At 36.5% G+C, this 18,382-nt stretch overlaps 2 protein-coding genes across 2 annotated transcripts in view; one reads left to right on the forward strand and one right to left on the reverse strand.

Annotated features, from left to right (window-relative positions):
* LOC128739094 (tryptophan--tRNA ligase, cytoplasmic-like) overlaps nt 1-356 on the reverse strand; it is a 95,623-nt gene extending 95,267 nt beyond the window's left edge. The window contains exons 1-2 of the mRNA XM_053834527.1: nt 264-356; nt 58-203 (exon numbers count right to left, since the gene is read on the reverse strand). Of these exons, the coding sequence (XP_053690502.1) occupies nt 58-190 (133 nt within the window). The 5' untranslated portion in view covers nt 191-203; nt 264-356. The remainder of the gene's footprint in view (nt 1-57; nt 204-263) is intronic.
* Nucleotides 357-3,816: 3,460 nt separating this feature from the next.
* The window catches only part of LOC128737539 (CUE domain-containing protein 2-A), a 69,875-nt gene continuing 55,309 nt past the window's right edge, over nt 3,817-18,382 (forward strand). Inside the window, exons 1-2 of the mRNA XM_053832210.1 lie at nt 3,817-4,017; nt 4,223-4,388. Of these exons, the coding sequence (XP_053688185.1) occupies nt 4,223-4,388 (166 nt within the window). The 5' untranslated portion in view covers nt 3,817-4,017. The remainder of the gene's footprint in view (nt 4,018-4,222; nt 4,389-18,382) is intronic.

The following is an 18,382-nucleotide window of genomic DNA, read 5'->3' on the forward strand; positions in this document are numbered from 1 at the left end:
ATATGTAATTAAAAATCGTAACCAAACTATGAATTGTTAATTTAATTGAATGCTTACCGATCAGTTTATCATAATCGACGCCGGTGTCAGATTTACTGGTTACCGTCCAAGGATTAACTATATCGATTTCATCAACAGCATTGCAATCGCCTTCTAACTTGATATTCTCTATTGGCAGTATATCACCCATATTTTTAATAAATCTGTAATAACACACGAAATCATATTTAGCTCTAAACATTGTAACATTATGATTATCATACCGATAATACTTTGACTTGGCAATCAATAACCAACTATACACCTAATTTACTAGTGACAGGAAACAACCCGCAGTCTCGTACCTTTAAATAACAGATAACACCAGAGATGCCAGGTGATTTTTTGAAAAGTCTTCACGAATCAAGAAAAAATGTCTTCATTTGTCTGCTTTCGGCTTTCCGCCCATTTAAATTGCATGGTGAAGACATGTCTTCACATGTCTTCAAGTGAAGACATTTCACTTTTTTGTAACCAAAATGTCTTCAAAATGAAGACATGTCTTCACTTCTGGCATCTCTGGATAACACCAACCACGCAGGCAATCAAGGGGTTTCCAGTAAGGCGTATAAGTGCGTAGTAATCAGAGATTAGTTTTGTAATCATTTGTCGACCAACATTTGAAAGGGGCGGATAAGCCAATTGTCAAACAGAACGAGTGAGTTATTTTTTGCTGGAGCAGCATAGGAAAATGAACTCTCACTCGTTCTGTTTGACAGTTGGCTTATCCGCCCCTTTCAAATGTTGGTCGACATTTACGAATTAATTAGGTAATCAATGGTGATCAGTAGAGTAATGAATGATAATTTTAAGTAATCATAATTAATTTATAGTAATCACAAGAGATTGATTACTGGTAATCAGAAATAATCAGTAAAGTAACTTTTTTCAAAGGTGCGTAGTGATCATTGCTGTTGGAAACCCCTTGCAGACAACTCAACTAGCATTGGGCAACACTCACAACACTGCATTGGTATCGAGAAAATTGCGAAAATTGATACTTTTGGGTCGATATTTTGGGGTACGATATTTTGGATCCGCATGCTCCATGTGCACCGATACCGATACTGCCAGTCAGGGGCTTGCGATAGGTGCCATGAACAAACCTCATAGTCCCTAGACAAGTATTGGCGCTGGCATCACTGAATATTTACAGGTTATATGTTCTGTTTTGCTATCAGAGATGCCAGAAGTGAAGACATGTCTTCATTTTGAAGACATTTTTGTTACAAAGAAGACTATTATTTTGAAATGTCTTCACTTGAAGACATGTCTTCACCATGCAATTCAAATGGGCAAAAAATTCTAGAATGCCGGAAGAAGACAAATGATGACATTTTTTCTTGATTCGTGAAGACTTTTTCAAAAATCACCTGGCATCCCCTGTTTGCTATGTACTGTGCTACAAATGTCAAACTTGTTTACATTTGACTTGTGCAGATCAATAATAATCAGACAACGTTGATATATTAAACACACTTGAGGATTCATTTTGCAAAAAATGTTGCGGAAATACTGCGTAGTCAGCTGCAGATGTAGCCGTTGATTATCTGAACGGTAAGCGGGTCCGGCGGTATCGTTTCACAAATCCGTTCGAAACTGATTGAGTTCCGAATCGATGCGGACAAACTGCAAGGCTGCGGGTGCTTACAACTACTGTCGATAGCGAGCTGCACCACAATTTGCAGCAGATTTTTACCAGTTAACTGATATATAATTTCAAACACATGATGAATAATGCGGACTGTCTCCAACTTCATGCTGCTGTTTTTTTATTCCATCATAAGTGAATCAAAACCGACACACTGGCAGGGGCAGATATGCGGCAACTTCTCAGTAAAATAATCTAACACGAACATATCCGAAATGATAACTTCGCTACTGGCGACATATTTTGGAATGATAACTGCTAGCCGGTAACTCTGCGAGCCGTAGAGTGCACTTATTTCAACACCTTCAGCTGCAGCTGCAGCTGCAAAATGAATATGAATTATTTGTTCTACAAGCACCGGCACCGAGTAGTTGTTCTTGCCTTTTTCTTTTTGGGAAACGTAAACACACTTTTGACACTTGTAGCTCAGAAGTGCTGGCTTCTTGCTGGAAGATGATTTCCCAGGAATACAATGGGCACACTAGCGCCAATACTTGTCTAGAGGTATGAGATCTGTTGTGCCATGTTTTTGTTGCCAACATCTCAGCACATCTCGACAAGGATTGGCAGCAAATTTACCTGTCAGACGGGCGCTTTTCCTGCAATAGCGCCCTTCGTTAAGTCGATTGTCAAACACCGTTCGTTAAGATAGGAATAGCACCCCGCTGCTGCCAGTATATTTATATCGATACTCAAACGTCGATACTTGCATCCAAAGGGGTTTCCAGTAGAAATACTTAGAGGTAAGAGATATGCGGAAGCAGCCATCTTGGGAGCCAATCGAGCAGCGAGAATTGTCAGAAGGGAGCCAATCGAACACGCATACTGTTTGCTTATATGTTTGATTAACAAGTATTGAAATAGTTATGAAATCTACGTTATGAAAGACATTGTCACGCACCTTGAATATTATACTCGGACACAGTGTGTATAAACACAGAGAACAGACTACCAGGTAATTGACAAAAAGTGTGTAAAAGGTTTTTATGTAATCTACGAGTAATCCTTCAATAGAGCAGTAAGTGGCAAACTAAATCTTGATGTCGCTGCCATCGCTGCTATGGCTGTGAACCATTTCGCGAAACTTTTAACTTTTTGGTTAAAATTTGACAGTTCGATGGTTTTCCGAAAATAACCCTGCTCGGGAGCATGGTTAGTTTTAACCAAGTTCTGAGAGCCAATGAGATATGCACAGGTGAGGAAGGGAGCTTCGACAAGTTTCACTGATTTTTCGTTAGATTTTTTTTACATTGGTATGGATGCTTATCGCATTATAAATATGTTCAAACAACCCGGGTTGCAATGAGATGAATTTTATCTATCAAATAAAAGCAAATGAACATCAAAAATTCCTCCGATTTTAACTCGGACAGAAAAAACAATATTTTCATCCTCACCTTATATGCTCTCATTGAGCAAAAAAACTATCAATCCGTCAAATATGAAATGGTTCACATTCTGAACTAATTTTAACCACTCAAGGAGAAATAACCATCGAACTGTCAAATTTTAACCAAAAAGTTAAAAATTTCGCGAAATGGTCCACAGCCTATGTATATAACTCCAGCACAAAGTAATATTCATAAAGGTACATGGATATTTTTTGATGCGTTCGGCAAACTATTTCTGGAGGGCGCTACCGACAGATTTTACACACAAAAAAAAGATTACTTCGTTCGAGCATGTTAATCTGTTCTCTGTGGTCCTACGTCACCCTTTCGTACAACCCGTTGGGCTGTATTATACCTATATAGTTTTTCCTTTCTTTCCAAGGGGTTTCCAGTAAGGCGTATTAGTGCGTAGTAATCAGAGATTACTTTTGTAATCATTGATGAATTAATTAGGTAATCAATAGTAATCAGTAGAATAATCAATGATAATCTTAAGTAATCATTGGTAATCATGATTAATTTATAGTAATCGCAAGAGATTGATTACTGGTAATCAGAAGTAATCAAAAGTAACCATTGCTGTTGCAAACCCCTTGTTTTTTCAAAGGTGCGTAGTAATTATGTGTTTTGGAAACCCCTGGATTGGGTGGTTTGTTTACATCGTTTATACACATAGCTTTCATCGTTTACACATACGCAAATTCGTCCTTTTGTAAATATAGTCGAGAAATTCGTTTGCGTTTGTGCCGCAGCCGCTGATCGTTTAAAGGTTTGATATCCTCGATATCTTCGGGTTGTTTAGTGTAATTTCTTGAATTAACTTTATTTTTGACAAAAAAAAGCGTGTACAGAGCTTTACCTCAGATTTTCAATTTAAAATTACCTAACGCAGAAAGTATTTTAGAAAATCTTTTTCTATCGTTGATTTCCGTCAAGGTATGTTGAATAAAACTTAAAGGATGAAACTGAATCGAAAATATAAATTAGAATAGTAAAATCATTGAAACTATCTAGTTATCTATGTTATAAGTACAAAAAGTGTTTATAATTTTCCGTGCATATTGTCCCCCATATTGCAAAAACATAACACCTGGAAAAATCGATATTGGCTTTATACCCATTCCTAATTTTATTTTTGCAGATGTCGAACATCGCTCAGCAGCACGATCTGGTGAAGGATAGTTTGTTCAAATTTATTAATGCTCATATTCCCGATGCCGATTTAAGCATCGTCGATGATATCGTTTTATCATATGTAATATCAATTTTGGAAGAGGCTTCACAAGATCCTTGTTTTGATGTTGAAGGTAAGTTACTGATTGCTTTTATTCTATCAACTGGATTCAAACCGTAGATATTTGAAATTGCTCAGGGCAGACGACGGTTTCCGCAGGTGACGTATCAGTACCATTAGGGTTTTTGTTTTATACACTCCTATAAAGCTAACTTTTACTTTACTTTATCTTCACCCTTAAAATAATTTCAAAAATTAGCGTGAGTGTAGGTATATGGTTTTATTACACACAGAATGTCGAAAGCATAATTTGAAACTTCTGAAGACTAGCTCAAGACGTCGAGCGTTTTTCGTTTTATAAATAAACGCTCCGCTAACGTAGTACTACGAATGTAGGTGCAATTCGATAACGCTGGACATTTTTCAAATGTTCCACAGTTTGTTACGCAAATTTTGAACTTTATTAAATGAGGTTGATTATACTTTCCAAATGCCTGAATCTTGTGTATCAGTTTTTTTCTAATACGTAGTTCTATAAAGAAATAAACCACAAAGTCACAATTACCCTTCTTTTGGTGATATGCGGTGATGCCACATTTTGAATATTTTTGAATGACTTGTAGCACCAAGTAACTTGAGATAACTGGCTGAAAACTACATGGCAGTTGACAATCGATATACATTACGATATACGATAAAAAACCTGTTCAAAACATGCTATTAAACGCAAATCTTTTGGCCAAACAGAAAATAATAATGAATTGATCTAGGTTATCATTCACAAAACTAATTCACTCTTATCGGATAATACGGTGAGTGCTTATGGACCAGAAGATGGCGGGTTTAATTCCCGAAAAAAGACATGCATTTTTAATTAGCTTACTTATACAAATTAGAGTTATTCGAAACTGAAAATATCGCGTTCGACAATGTTCACGCAAAATAAAAATAGCGCGTTCAATTTTTTGAAAATTAAAAATAGATTTTTTGCCTGCATAAAGGTTGATGAGATATTGATTAAGCGACTGGAAAAACATATTGCAAAACTTATTCTCGTTCTAAAACTAGAATTGACAAAATTGCCCAAATTGGTTATTTAAAAGCACGCAAAGGCCTCTATTTTGCTTCATTGCAGCTTCGAAAGCAGCTATTGACAAGCTTGAAGCTTGATAAAATCACGAGATTTAGATGTTTAGGAGCTGAAAAAAGGTTTTTAATTTCTAAACCTAAACCAAAGTTCAGCCACAGGTTGAATAAAATCAGCTATAAAAGCGTTTGGTCAGCCTGAAATTGTTACTTGGCAATGAACAAAATGTTGGCGGGTCATTCAGGTCAAGCTCAAGCGCCGAACTCAACATCGTTTTCCGCCAGCTTGGTTTGTAGCACTCACACAGAGCCGAGCATGTTGGCATTCACCAACTGAATTCACCAACATTTTCGTCCAACATGTTTGTAGTATAATCAATATATATAGAATGCCAGCGTCGCTGTTTTTCTACAGGACTCATTGTGTAGGAAACATGATGCTAACAATCTGTATCAAGTCTGTGAATCGGGAACTTCATTGTCAAAGTTGCTCATTGTTATTTATCTGTTCTTTACGTTCTTTATCTGTGCGCTGGTTGGTGCTGTCATCAGTGCGCTAATTGCTGTGTCTTCATGCTATACTATGTTTGTACGTGTATGGGGCCTTAAGTATTACGTTCCTTCATGAACTTGTAGCATTAAATATTGTCATTAACAATCATTACTGTAATTTCAATCGTTGTGTCGAAACTTATGATCAGTGTAGGGCACCGCTAATTCGCTAATTCGCTAACCGATACAATTTGCTCGACAATCGTGGAAATTTCGCTAATCACTAATCTGCCCATAAATGCATAACAGTCCCATCTGACTTTTCACCACTTTTGAGATAAAACTGGGAATCATCTTTAAATTAACTGTTCTTTCAATATTTCAAACAAAAAAGTTATGTTTGTTCCCAAGATGTTGAAAAAAATATCAAACTATGTCAGTCCCATATTACAAATAAACGCATAACAGTCACAGTAGTAAAAATATATCAATAAGCATATGTTTTTGGGAAATGCCTGGACCAATTCGCCTGTAGCAACTACCAAACGGAAGATTTTATGGCCTAGAAGAACACTATTGAGCAGAATTTGGATCGGATGTAGGATTCCGATGTTCCAGTGGGAACAAGTTCCGGAATATATGGGACTTGAACATAGAAGCACCTTGAATCAATCATTACACGGATTTGCAAATCTAGACTATTGGTAGTCGTATAAAGTGTTCAAGACGCCATTGGCCACAATCTAAATATGTTCGTGAATGTTCCGGATTCATCTACGGGGATCAGTTTCTGAATTTAACTAAAATACAACATGTGACATCTCTAAGTCGGTACTCGAAATTGCAAAACTAGTTTGAAATAGTTCATTTGTTGTCACATATAGTGCCCAGGTTCACATTGATCATACTCGAACACGTTCTGGGAGTGTTCCGGACACACAGGAAAGCGACCAGCTTCTGAGTCAAACAAACCCCATCATGCAACCTCACTATAAACTCAATATACCGTGCAAGCACCATATTCTAAACGGTTAAGCAGTTTCAAAATTCAACTAAACATAAACAAATAATTCAACATTTTATTACAGCTCTTTCTTTACCACCAAGAAGCAGTAACATTATTCTGTATTTTAAAAATGACAATCGTCATAAATAATGAAACTGAATAACTAAAACCCATTTTTTTGTAATTGTTGTTTGTGTTCCTAATTCTGGACACCAAAGCGGACAACGTTCCTTACTCTGAACATTAGTGTTCCAAATTATGAATAGTTCGAATCTGCAGTAAAGTCTTTTTTAATTGTGAATCCGATTTAGCAAGTTGTTTTCTTTATTTTAGTGTATTTTTTAAAATTTCGTGCCGCTTTTTTGGCTTCTCTTTCAGCCTCTCTCTTGTCGGTACCAAGCGGATAGATGTTTCATCCATATTAAACACGGCAGAGTGGTTATTCAGAATATCATACATATTTGCTGCCCTGAGATAGGTTTCAACTTCTTGGAACCATCTGCGAGTCTGTATCTCGGAAACTTGAGTCCGTTGCTTGGAGAGGCTGCTTGGTACTCGTGATGAAAGTTCCTTGTGCCTTGTGCAGATTCGCCCACTTTCGACCAGGAATCCCGTTCGTGAATGGATTTTGTCTGCCAGTCTGCTTAATGAAATAACCAACAGTAGTCCTCAAACGTTTCATATCAACAGGAAAGCCGGCTCTAGCAGTCTGTACGACCCATTCTACAATACGCGCTTCCTCTCCGGATGTGAGAATGGTTGGTTTCCCAGTTTTTTTGGGAGCCACCAAACTTTTGTCCCAAGCGTACAGTGTACTTACTGGAATTCCAGACATCGCAGCCGATTGTCGTAAAGAAAAGCCTTTATTTTTCATCACGAGCGCCTTTTCCAGCTTCCATGAAGCATAAGACATATTCCTCTTGTGACTCGGCATTTTTTCACCTTTAGGAACTGACGAAAACAAAGGTGCGTTATTCTGAACACATTTGTTTTTATAATTATTTCATGATATTAATCACTTAAGCGAATAAAAAATATGCTCCGGATGACAAGAATACGTACCTTTTAATATTTATAATACCGATATAGCGAAAAAGTTCTCTTTTATCACTTTTTTTTGCGAAAAATTTATTTCGATGCTGTTAGGCAATCCGCTAAGCAGCCATGTTTGTTTACGTTTCAATCGATCGTCGTCTCGGTTTAATTTTTTATTTTATTTACGTTCTGCATTGACAGGGTGTGCTATGTAAGATATAATTACAGAAATGGATAATTTATAAGATGTGGAAACTTAACTTGTTTTAATATTTAGCATTTTATCAATAATCAAGAAAAATTTCTGACTGTTCAGAGTTAGGCACTGTTTTGAATATGGTGCTTGCACGGTACCAAATTACAATAAAAAGGAGAAAAGGCCAGGAAGAGATTTGAGTCAAAAAGGACATTTTGAACAATTAAATTGAACGAGCACATGAATTATCATAACAACGACACGTGGTCTTGAAAATGCTGCCGAGTCACCGACAACGCAAGGATCAAGGCATGCTGTGCCTGTGACTGTTATGCGTTTATTCTTGCTTATTCAAGCACAAATAAACGCATATCAGTAACTTCGGCAGTTTTTCTAAGTTTTGGAACAAATTTTAGGGCACTTGTGAACAAATTGTTTGTAAAAGTATTCTGTTATGTACATTCAAGTGATTTTATGACGATTTGGACGATTTGTTTCCAAAATCGATTCAATATTAAAGAAAAATTGTGGTGGCTTCAACAGCGTTTTTCGCAGTTGCACGATTTTGCAGTTGTGACTGTCTTCCATTTATGGGCAGTAATCGCAAACTGCAAATTAACAGTCACTGTTTATTTTTGAACATATCGCAACAACTTGCATTGTAATCTATCACTGTACAAATTATTACTAATTTGTATATATTACACGACTTTTCTTAATTAAACTAAGATTAAAACCTATTACATATAAGGTTTTGCAAGATGACGTCACGAATGAACCGGAATGAACGCAATTCACCCATTTGACATCCACTAGTGGTTTGTTTACTATTTGTTAGGTGAACGCGATATGCATAAATTGAAGTTGAACGTTTTAAAAGCGTATTATCCAGCAGTGTCGAACTCCAAACTACTCGGAATGGCAGTTTTGTGCTTTTCTGACTTGCCGTTAAGGCCTTAAGCAATATTCACTTTCAACATGTTAACCCACGTTCTAAGTCCATGTAAACAAACCACTGATAGACGTCAAAGAAGTGAGGTTATGCTCGTCCGTGCAAAACCCGATAAAAAATCCCCCCTACTTTTCCTCCGATTTAGTAGGTTCGCGTCGGCTGAATCGCCCGATTTTGGACCCGACGAATCGGTCGATTGTTGCAACGACGCTTATGGGAGTTTAACTGGGCGATCTACCGATTCGTCGGTATGTTTAATCGTTCGACTAAAACCGATTAAATTGGCTGTTTAGTCGGGTGATGAAATAGAGGTGCCTGATGGAACCAAATGAAATAGGTTGATTAATCGGGAGATAAAATTTGTCAATACTGACGAAATAGGTGGATTAATCGGTGTATGCAGTTAACTTGCCTACCAAAGCCGATCAAATCGGTGGAGGAATCAGAGGACGAAATATGTAAATTATACGAAATAGGTGGATTCATCGATGGAGAAAATTTTGTAACCTACGGAACCAGACGAAATAGGTCGATTATTCGGGGCATAAAATTTATCAATACAGACAAAATAGGTGGATCAATTAGAGCATTAAATTGAACAGTCTTAAACTAAACCTAATTCTAATAATAATGCTCCTAATAATGCCCTGAAAGTGGCCATCTTCAACAACTCCTCTTGCCTCAGGAACAGAGATGCCCACCATGCGGGATCACTCGACCAGTTCAAAAGCGACTTGCGACTTCTGAGAAATTGGCGACCAGCGGCCCAAGACCGAGTTGAACGGAGAAGACTACTTGAAATAGCACGAGCGACGCCGGCGCTATGACAACCTGTAACAATCAAAAGGTAATTAATTGGAATCGAAAAAAAGCTGTTCGTTGAAGAAATTTCTCTCTTCGGAACATACACGAACACTTATATAGACTCCTATAGTTTCATTTCACTAACCTGCTTATCAATAATCAATTTCCTTCATCAAGCCAATCGATCAATTTCCTCCGCCGAACCAATCCGTTTGCATCGTGACAAAGGAGATGAACTTGTCGCAGAACCTTTTCGATTCCATGCCTGATTGACGGCGACGCCGATCCGGACGGAGTTCCATTAAGGAAGATATCAACCGAGTCAAGAGCAGCTTATTACTAACAACTAACCTCTATCTCCGTTGTGCGGCTCCACAATCCGATAGGAAAAAATAGTCCCACAATAATTTTCAGTGCCAAATTCCAACTAAAATAGTGATAATAAGTTACAAATTCAATGCAGTTGTCTTTTTATGCAAAGGATACTTACCTAGCTATTCAAATAAAGAACAACTAAATTAGAAGTAAACTGGCCTTGTTTAAAATTCAATCGGATTAAGCTGTCAAAAGATCATTCTGTACAGAGTAAACCGGTCACCACCTGATTTAATCGTTACCCGACGGTAACAGATTAAATATACCAATGCGTCGGGTGCCGGAGACAACCACCCAACGCGATCCGACGAAGTCGGTTGATTAATGTGTTGATTTCTTTGGCATCCTATTTCGTCGGTAGACGCGTAAAACAGCATCTGTTAAAATTTTCTATAGGGAACCTTATAAGGTTTTGCAAGGTGACGTCACGAATGAACCGGAATGAACGCAATTCACCCATTTGACATCCACTCGTGGTTTGTTTACTATTTGTTAGGCGAACGCGATATGCATAAAATGGAGTTAAACGTTTTAAAAGCGTATTATCCAGCAGTGTCGCCCTCCAAACTACTCGGAATGGCAGTTTTTGTGCTTTTCTGACTTGCCGTTAAGGCCTTAAGCAATATTCAGTTTCAACTTGTTAACCCATGTTCCAAGTCCATGTAAACAAACCACTGATAGACGTCAAAGAAGTGAGGTTATGCTCGCCCGTGCAAAACCTTATAATGGATAAAATGCTTTGATTGCAGTTTATTTAGTTTAAAATAAACAGCGGCACTTCATTTGGAATTATGGACTAGCAACAATTCGGTTAGTCTGAGTATAAATTATGAAGTATAACTAGCGTTTCTCGATTGGTCGGTTAGCGAATTAGCGAATTAGCGGTGCCCAACACTGCTTTGGATGTAGATGGTAGTAGAAAGCAAACATATATTGCAACAATAGCTTATGAGGTAACGAAACGGCTCGCACTTAAACTGCGACATACTGAAACCACTGTAGTAAGAAAGAGAAAGAGCAAAGCGGGCAACGTTGCTGTTTCGTTCCGTCATATACATTGGCATTAGGGTAAATAATCCAGATTTGGCTGCCAGGCACAATATCCTACGCGTCGTGAGCAGTTTTCTATTTTGCGTTTTTGGATCCTTAAAAATGTTTGCTATCTGCTTTGAACAATCCCTGACTCAAAAATCAATTTGAGTTGAAATTTACTAAAAAACTACAAAGTATACAGCTCTAAGGGTTGTACGATTTGATTGTTTTCCTCTGAATCTTACAATTAGTTCCCGGTTGGTCAAGTATGATTCAAGCCACTTGAGGAGTTTGGGTTGGACTCCCGTCTTTTGCAATTTATGAAGAAGCAAAGGTATGTCAACGCGATCAAATGCTGTGCTAAAATCAGTGTACAAGGCTTCAACGTGGTTACCGTTATCCATTGCATCTAGAGAATAACTAATGAATTCGAGTAGATTTGTGGTAGCCGAGCGTCATTTTATTTATAAAAGCCATGCTGCGCAGTGGTTATTCTATTTTTAAGTTGGTCAAACACTTTACCATTTACTATGGCTTCAAAAAGTTTCGGGATGCAGGATAAAGTGCAGTACCATGGTAGTTGCGAATGTCAGCTTTTTTACCTATCGTGAAAATAGACACCAAAAAAGATATTTTCCATACTAGTGGAAAAACTACGGACCCAATGACATATTGAAAAGCTAAAATAATGAAGCAGTTAATTCAGTAGCTGAAGTTTTAAAAAAAAACTGGAGGAATTCCTTCGGGTCCCGAACCATTCGATATATCAAGATGACTTACTTGCGTCGAAGATATCGTTCATATTGATTTGATTAACGCTAATGTCATTTGGAAATTCAGGAAAGTAATCAAAGTATTCAAGATCACGCTCTGTCATTGCGGGTACGTTGCGTAAACTTCTTGGAAAAAGTTAGCGAATAACTTGCATATACCTGCTGAATCAGAACATTCATTACTGTCAAGGCACAGTTTTGATGGGAAATTATCTTATTTTAATTTAGTTCTCACATAATTGTTAAATCTTTTTGGGCAAGATTTGATTTCGTACTCCGTCTTAGTATTATACTCCATAAATGCAGTATTTATGGCCAGATTAAGCTGATTGCATATATTTAAATAATTTTCCAAATTATCTGCACTTTCGTGTTTTTTGAATACTCTGTGTTCCTTTTGCTTACGATTTTTAAAGTTCTTAACTTGCATATTAAACCATACTGGATCTTTAGAGAAAACTTGGCGTCTGCGTTTTTTAACTGGAACTTCTTCCATAATTATTCTAAACAAAATGTTGTAGAATATTTTGGTGGCACTTTCAACGTTTTACACATTCCTTAAAATTGTTTACCAATCAATAATGTTTAATTTATCTCTAATGCTACTATAATTAGCTACTTGATAGTCAAAAAATTCCTCGTATTCACAGTCAACCGGCCTCCCATTGTCATGTACAAATACTGAATATGCGATTGCCGTGTGGAATGTTTCGTTCCTCCATAAAGGCGCAAGTAGTTCGCTTACACAGAACTCTTCGTAAATGTTTGTCAACAGAAAGTCTAGATAACAATTTTGTTGGTTTCATTTTCTCCAACTACTGGTAGCAAAATGCATTCATTTCGAACGTGCTTTTTTTTACATGAATGGCAACAGGCACGTAAGTAAGCGGCGTCGTTTCACTGTCTTTTGCTCCGAGAAGGTTTTACTAGTTTACTTTCACAGCTTACCGCTTATTACATCGCAGAAAATATGACATATACGCAAAAATTTCTGTTTTATTTGTACGAGAGTCCTTATCTTCTTACCACAGAGGTGAGGGGTCTCAAACCATCATAAAATAAATTCATGCCTCCAAAAACCCCCACATGCCAAATTTGGTTTCATTTGCTTGATTAGATCTCGAGTTATGAGGAAATTTGTATTTCATTTGTATGGGATGCCCCCTTTTTAAAAAAGGCAAAGGCTATAATTCATTATAGAAAAAATTGTTGCCTCCAAAACCCCCACAAGCCAAATTTGATTCCATTTGCTTAATTAGTTCTCGAGTTTTAAGGAAATTTGTGTTTCATTTGTATGGAAGCCCCCCCTCTTAGACGGGGCAGGGGTCTCAGTACACCATAGAAATAATTCTTACCTCCAAAAACCCCCACATGCCAAATTTGGTTCCTTTTGTTTGGTTAGTTTTTGAGTTATGAGGAAATTTGTACATTATTTGTATGGGAGCCCCCCTTCCTAAAGAAGGGAGGGATCTCAATTCACCATAGAAATTTCTTTTGCCTTCTGAAACCCCCCCCCCCTGCCAAATGTGGTTCCATTTGCTTGATTAGTTGGATATTTATGAGGAAATTTGTATTTCATTTGTATGGGAGCCCCCCCCCCCCCTCTTAAAAGTGGAAGGGATCTCAGTACAGCAGAGAAAAAAGTCCTACCTTCAAAAAACCCCCAAAGCCAAATTTGGTTCCATTTGCTTGATTAGTTTTCGAGTTTTGAGGAAATTTGTGTTTCGTTTGTATAGGAGCCCCCCTCTTACGCCCTCCTTAAAATTGTTCTCTGACCCCACCATAAAATTGCTGTTCATTTTATCTATCCAACGACATATAAATTGTACAGTTTTGTTCAGTAGTTTAGCAGTTATTAGCATTTGAAATCTTTCATTCAAACGTTACACTTCTATTTTCGTTTTCACAAAGTGCTACACAGTCCCAGTATAGTAAACAAAGTATAGTAAACAAAGACGTAGTCCTACGTCAAAATAAGCAGCTGACGTTTAGCGTATATATGCTTTACAAATACCATCAAACTATGGTTCACCCAGCCGCCAGAGATGTCTCTTTATCACCACGCAAAATTGCGCAGAGTGGCGTATCTATGTAGGATCAGGTGGGGCAAGACGGGTCACCTAAGGAAAGTACCCGATGCGTTTTTCTACGCATTCAATTTTAACCCACTTATCATTTATTTAGATGAAGTCACTAATAATCTCTTCCGAAAAAATCAACAACTCCGATTTTTCGAGGATCATATATTTTTTGTGAATACATTTAAAAGATATGTTATTTTAAGCTCTCAAAAAGTACGAGGCAAGATGGGTCAAAATGCATAACTCATAACAAAAAGCGTTTTTTTTAATCGAAAACCTTTATGAATTCTTTATAGAAACAAAAATTATTCATTGGTGCTGCAGAAAAACGACTTATATACAGTAGACTCTCGGAAAAGTTAATCGATTGAGGAATGGGTCGATTAACTTTTCCGAAATATTAACTTTTCTGAGTAGTCCTAAAAGTCATTAGAAATGATAAATACGAAAGCGAACAATGCATTCCGGGAGATAGGATACATATTTTTATGTATCTGGAAGTTGTAATGGAAAGAAATATGTAGCAATATCTTTATAAAATAATACTTAGTTTTGAAAAAGGTTTTTATAAACTAATACCTTTCAGTAAGTTTAAAATAGTCGGTTACACTAGTTTACTTTTGTTTTTTCGTAGTTTGCGACTATGTTTTGATTAAAAATAACCGTTCGCGCGTATTTTTATTTCCTTGCTGTTCCTTCTTTTGCATATAAAATTCAATCTGAGTGGCGCTTTTCCAGTAAATTTGCAAAAATCCTGAAGTAATTATATGCCCATATTGAACTATTGTTGTAACTGTCCGATACAAGAGTTTTATTTAATTCCAAAGAAACGTTTGGACAACCAATAAATTCAAACTCTCAGAAAAGTTAAGCCAAAAATTAACTTTTTAGAGCGTTGCTTGAGAACTGATATACGCTTAACTTTTCTGAACAATTAACTTTTTAGAGAGTTAACTTTTCTGAGAGTCTACTGTATTTCAAAATTGGCGACAAAAATAATCAAAACGAAACAAAATAAAAATTATATCAAACAAAAAGTGAAATGTTGACAAACTAACCTTTTCCCGGATTCCCTGTTTTGTAGATAAAATATACGCCGGGCCAGCTAAAAATAGTCATTTACAACAATAAAGAAACTCAAAAATACAGATATATGGACAAACATAGGGTGCCACACAAGCTTTTTTCAATCTGACCCAACTTGTCCCTGTTGAGCTGGTAGAACAATATACATGTTTATTTAAACTTTTGTAGTATATAACAAATATTGTTATCCTATGACAAATGATTAGAGCACACAGAAAACATATTATTTATTTATTTACTATTTGATTTGATGGGGCTTTCAACCAATAAGAAAACATATTGCTATTTTTTATGCTGACGAATCATTGGATCTGCTTCGTTTTGTATCGTTTCATGTATCGCGTAAGAAAGGCAGCGGTTTTACATTTAAATTTTTTTAACGAAAACGGGTAAAAGATAAGTTACGAATTATGATGATTATGAAAGAGCGTTACTTTAGGTACTAAATGAAAAAATCGTTGGCTTGGATTAAACTGAAACTTTCATGTTAATGCAACTGACCTGTCTTGCCCCGTGACCCGTCTTGCCTCACCTTACCCTACTATTAATAATCTAAGCTGAAGGCTAACCCAGATATTTTTTTGATTCTAACTGTTTGACTTTTTAGTTCAACAATAAGGTTTGTTATTTCGAATAATTGCTAGTTTCTATCAAAGAAAAAATTGTAGAAAAATAAGTACTTTTGGGTTTATAAACGATCTAGTAGCAGCAAAAGGAGTACGAATTCAGTTTAAACAATATTTTTTTGATTCAAAAATATGATACAACACAAGTTGAACTCAACAACAGGAGGTTGTTGGTTCAAACTATCATCACTTTTCTGCGTGTAGGCTTGTCCTTCAACTGACTTGTAAAATAAGGGTTGCTAGTGTGTGACTGTATTGATGGTTTGTGTGCATCGCGAAACGATTTCGCTATGAAAAAAATCCCGATCAATACAAATCGCGTATACTTATACGCGGCGAAGTGTGTGTAAGACAATAGTTGAAATTACGCAGCTTGAAAGATTTTCAATTATTAATATTATCGTTCTAAGTACATTGGAGGTTTTATTGGCACTCTGGTCACAGAGAACTCTGCGAATTTTATGGCTGCTTAGTCTTTAAATAAACAAAATGAAAATTCATGCTATAATATTCCATCTACCGCGTTTTCACACAAGACTTCAGTTTAGAAGATATTTTTATAGTATATCGGTATAATAATTGGTTGGAGAGAAGAGGTACGTGCGTTCTTTTCTTCAACGGTTTGCTTTCAGGACATCAACTTTGTCTAGTTTTACACCCATATTCGGTATTTCGATATTTCGAACGGATCTTTATTTCGTTCGACTTGTTTCGAACGAGTTCTTTTGTCCATTGGATTTTGCTGGCGGAATAAAGAATACCATCCACTTTCGTTCAAAAAACCGATCCGTTCGAAATACAGAATAGACATTTTAACGTTCAAATGATAAGATCGATCGAAGGGTAGGGATAATTGAGAGGATAGTGTTACACTTCTACAAATTTGTTTACTTTCAGGACATCGAATTTGTCTAGGTTCAATGTTTAAATAATAACTTCGATCAAAGAGTGAGGGTAATTTAGAACTTTTACAAAATTGTTTACCTTCAGGACTTCAATTTGGTCCAGGTTTACTGGTAATGAATAATTCCCGTCCTGTTGGAAAGCAAGGATTCGGTTACTTTTTTTAGCATCGAAGTAAACGAAACCCCATGTGTTCCGCTGAATCGACAGAAAATTGATTGTAGTTTCTGTATAAAATATAAATCATTAAGGTTTTTTATAAATATTTAAAAAAATCAGTTTTTCACGTACCCCTCGATAATTTGGAATATCTTCTGGCATTATTCAGTCTGCAAGTACTTCAAAAAACTATAAAAATTGCCCTGTCCAATGCAACTGAATTTGGTCAAAATTTAACCTGTCCTGATCCTGATCATTTTGTCTAACCCCTCTACATACACACATGCATGCATGCATACATACATACATACATGTATACATACATACATACATACATACATACATACATACATACATGCATACATACATACATACATACATACATACATACATACATACATACATACATACATACATACATACATACATACATACATACATACATACATACATACACACATACATACATACATACATACATACATACATACATACATACATTCATACATACATCGATTATAATCGACCCTTGATCTAAGGTTTTCACGTTTTTAATAGGTTTATATACGCACATAAATATTTAAGTTTAAATTTTGAATGAAAGTCTAAACAGTACTTTTCAAATAACACTAAGTTGAAGAATGTTTCTTATTGAACACAAAAATGTGTTTTAAAATCTCTTTATGTAACTTTGACAATACAACTTCAATTACCATCAAATTTAGACGTAAAGGGTTTGAAAAGGTCGCCTTCCATTTCCCCTGGGCATGGCATAACCTTGAGGGTTGTTTAACTGCAACCAAGTCCCAGGGCTGGTCTGTATCTTTACACAAATGAAAGATGCACACTAGTGATGTCAACTGTGATGAAGCGTATCAGAGGTATCGGTCAATTGAATCAATTTAACATCCAATATAAGGCTGTGCCGCGATCGGGCGGAGCCAAACAGAATTACCAAAAATTCAACTGTAGTTTAATGATGATCTACCATCAGGGATGGTTCGATCACTTTGACTCAATTTTGATTCATTTGACAGTACCATCTTAACGGAGCCAAATATGACAAAGTTATGTATGGGACATTTGTAGAACAGGTCAGTATCTATAATTTTGCTGAACAAAGTTTTGCTGTATCTTTTGTAGTTACGGTGCTACAATGCTAGTATCTCATTAGTAACTAAATGAACGTTCATTTAGTCACTGATGAGTTACTAGCTTTGTAGCACTGTAACTACAAAAGATACAGCAAAACTTTGTTCAAAAAAATTGTAGATTAGAACTAGTTCTACAAATGTCGCATATATAACATTGTCATATTTGGCTCGGCTGAGACGGTACTGTCAAATGAATCAAAATTGAGTCAAAGTGATCGAACCATCCCTGTCTACCATACGATCTAAGGTAAATTTCGTTCGATTTCGTTGGGCGCGGGGTTTCATGGGGTCTTGCACAGCCTTAATC

Source organism: Sabethes cyaneus, chromosome 1 (genome assembly GCF_943734655.1).
Source record: "Sabethes cyaneus chromosome 1, idSabCyanKW18_F2, whole genome shotgun sequence".
Lineage (NCBI taxonomy): Eukaryota > Metazoa > Arthropoda > Insecta > Diptera > Culicidae > Sabethes > Sabethes cyaneus.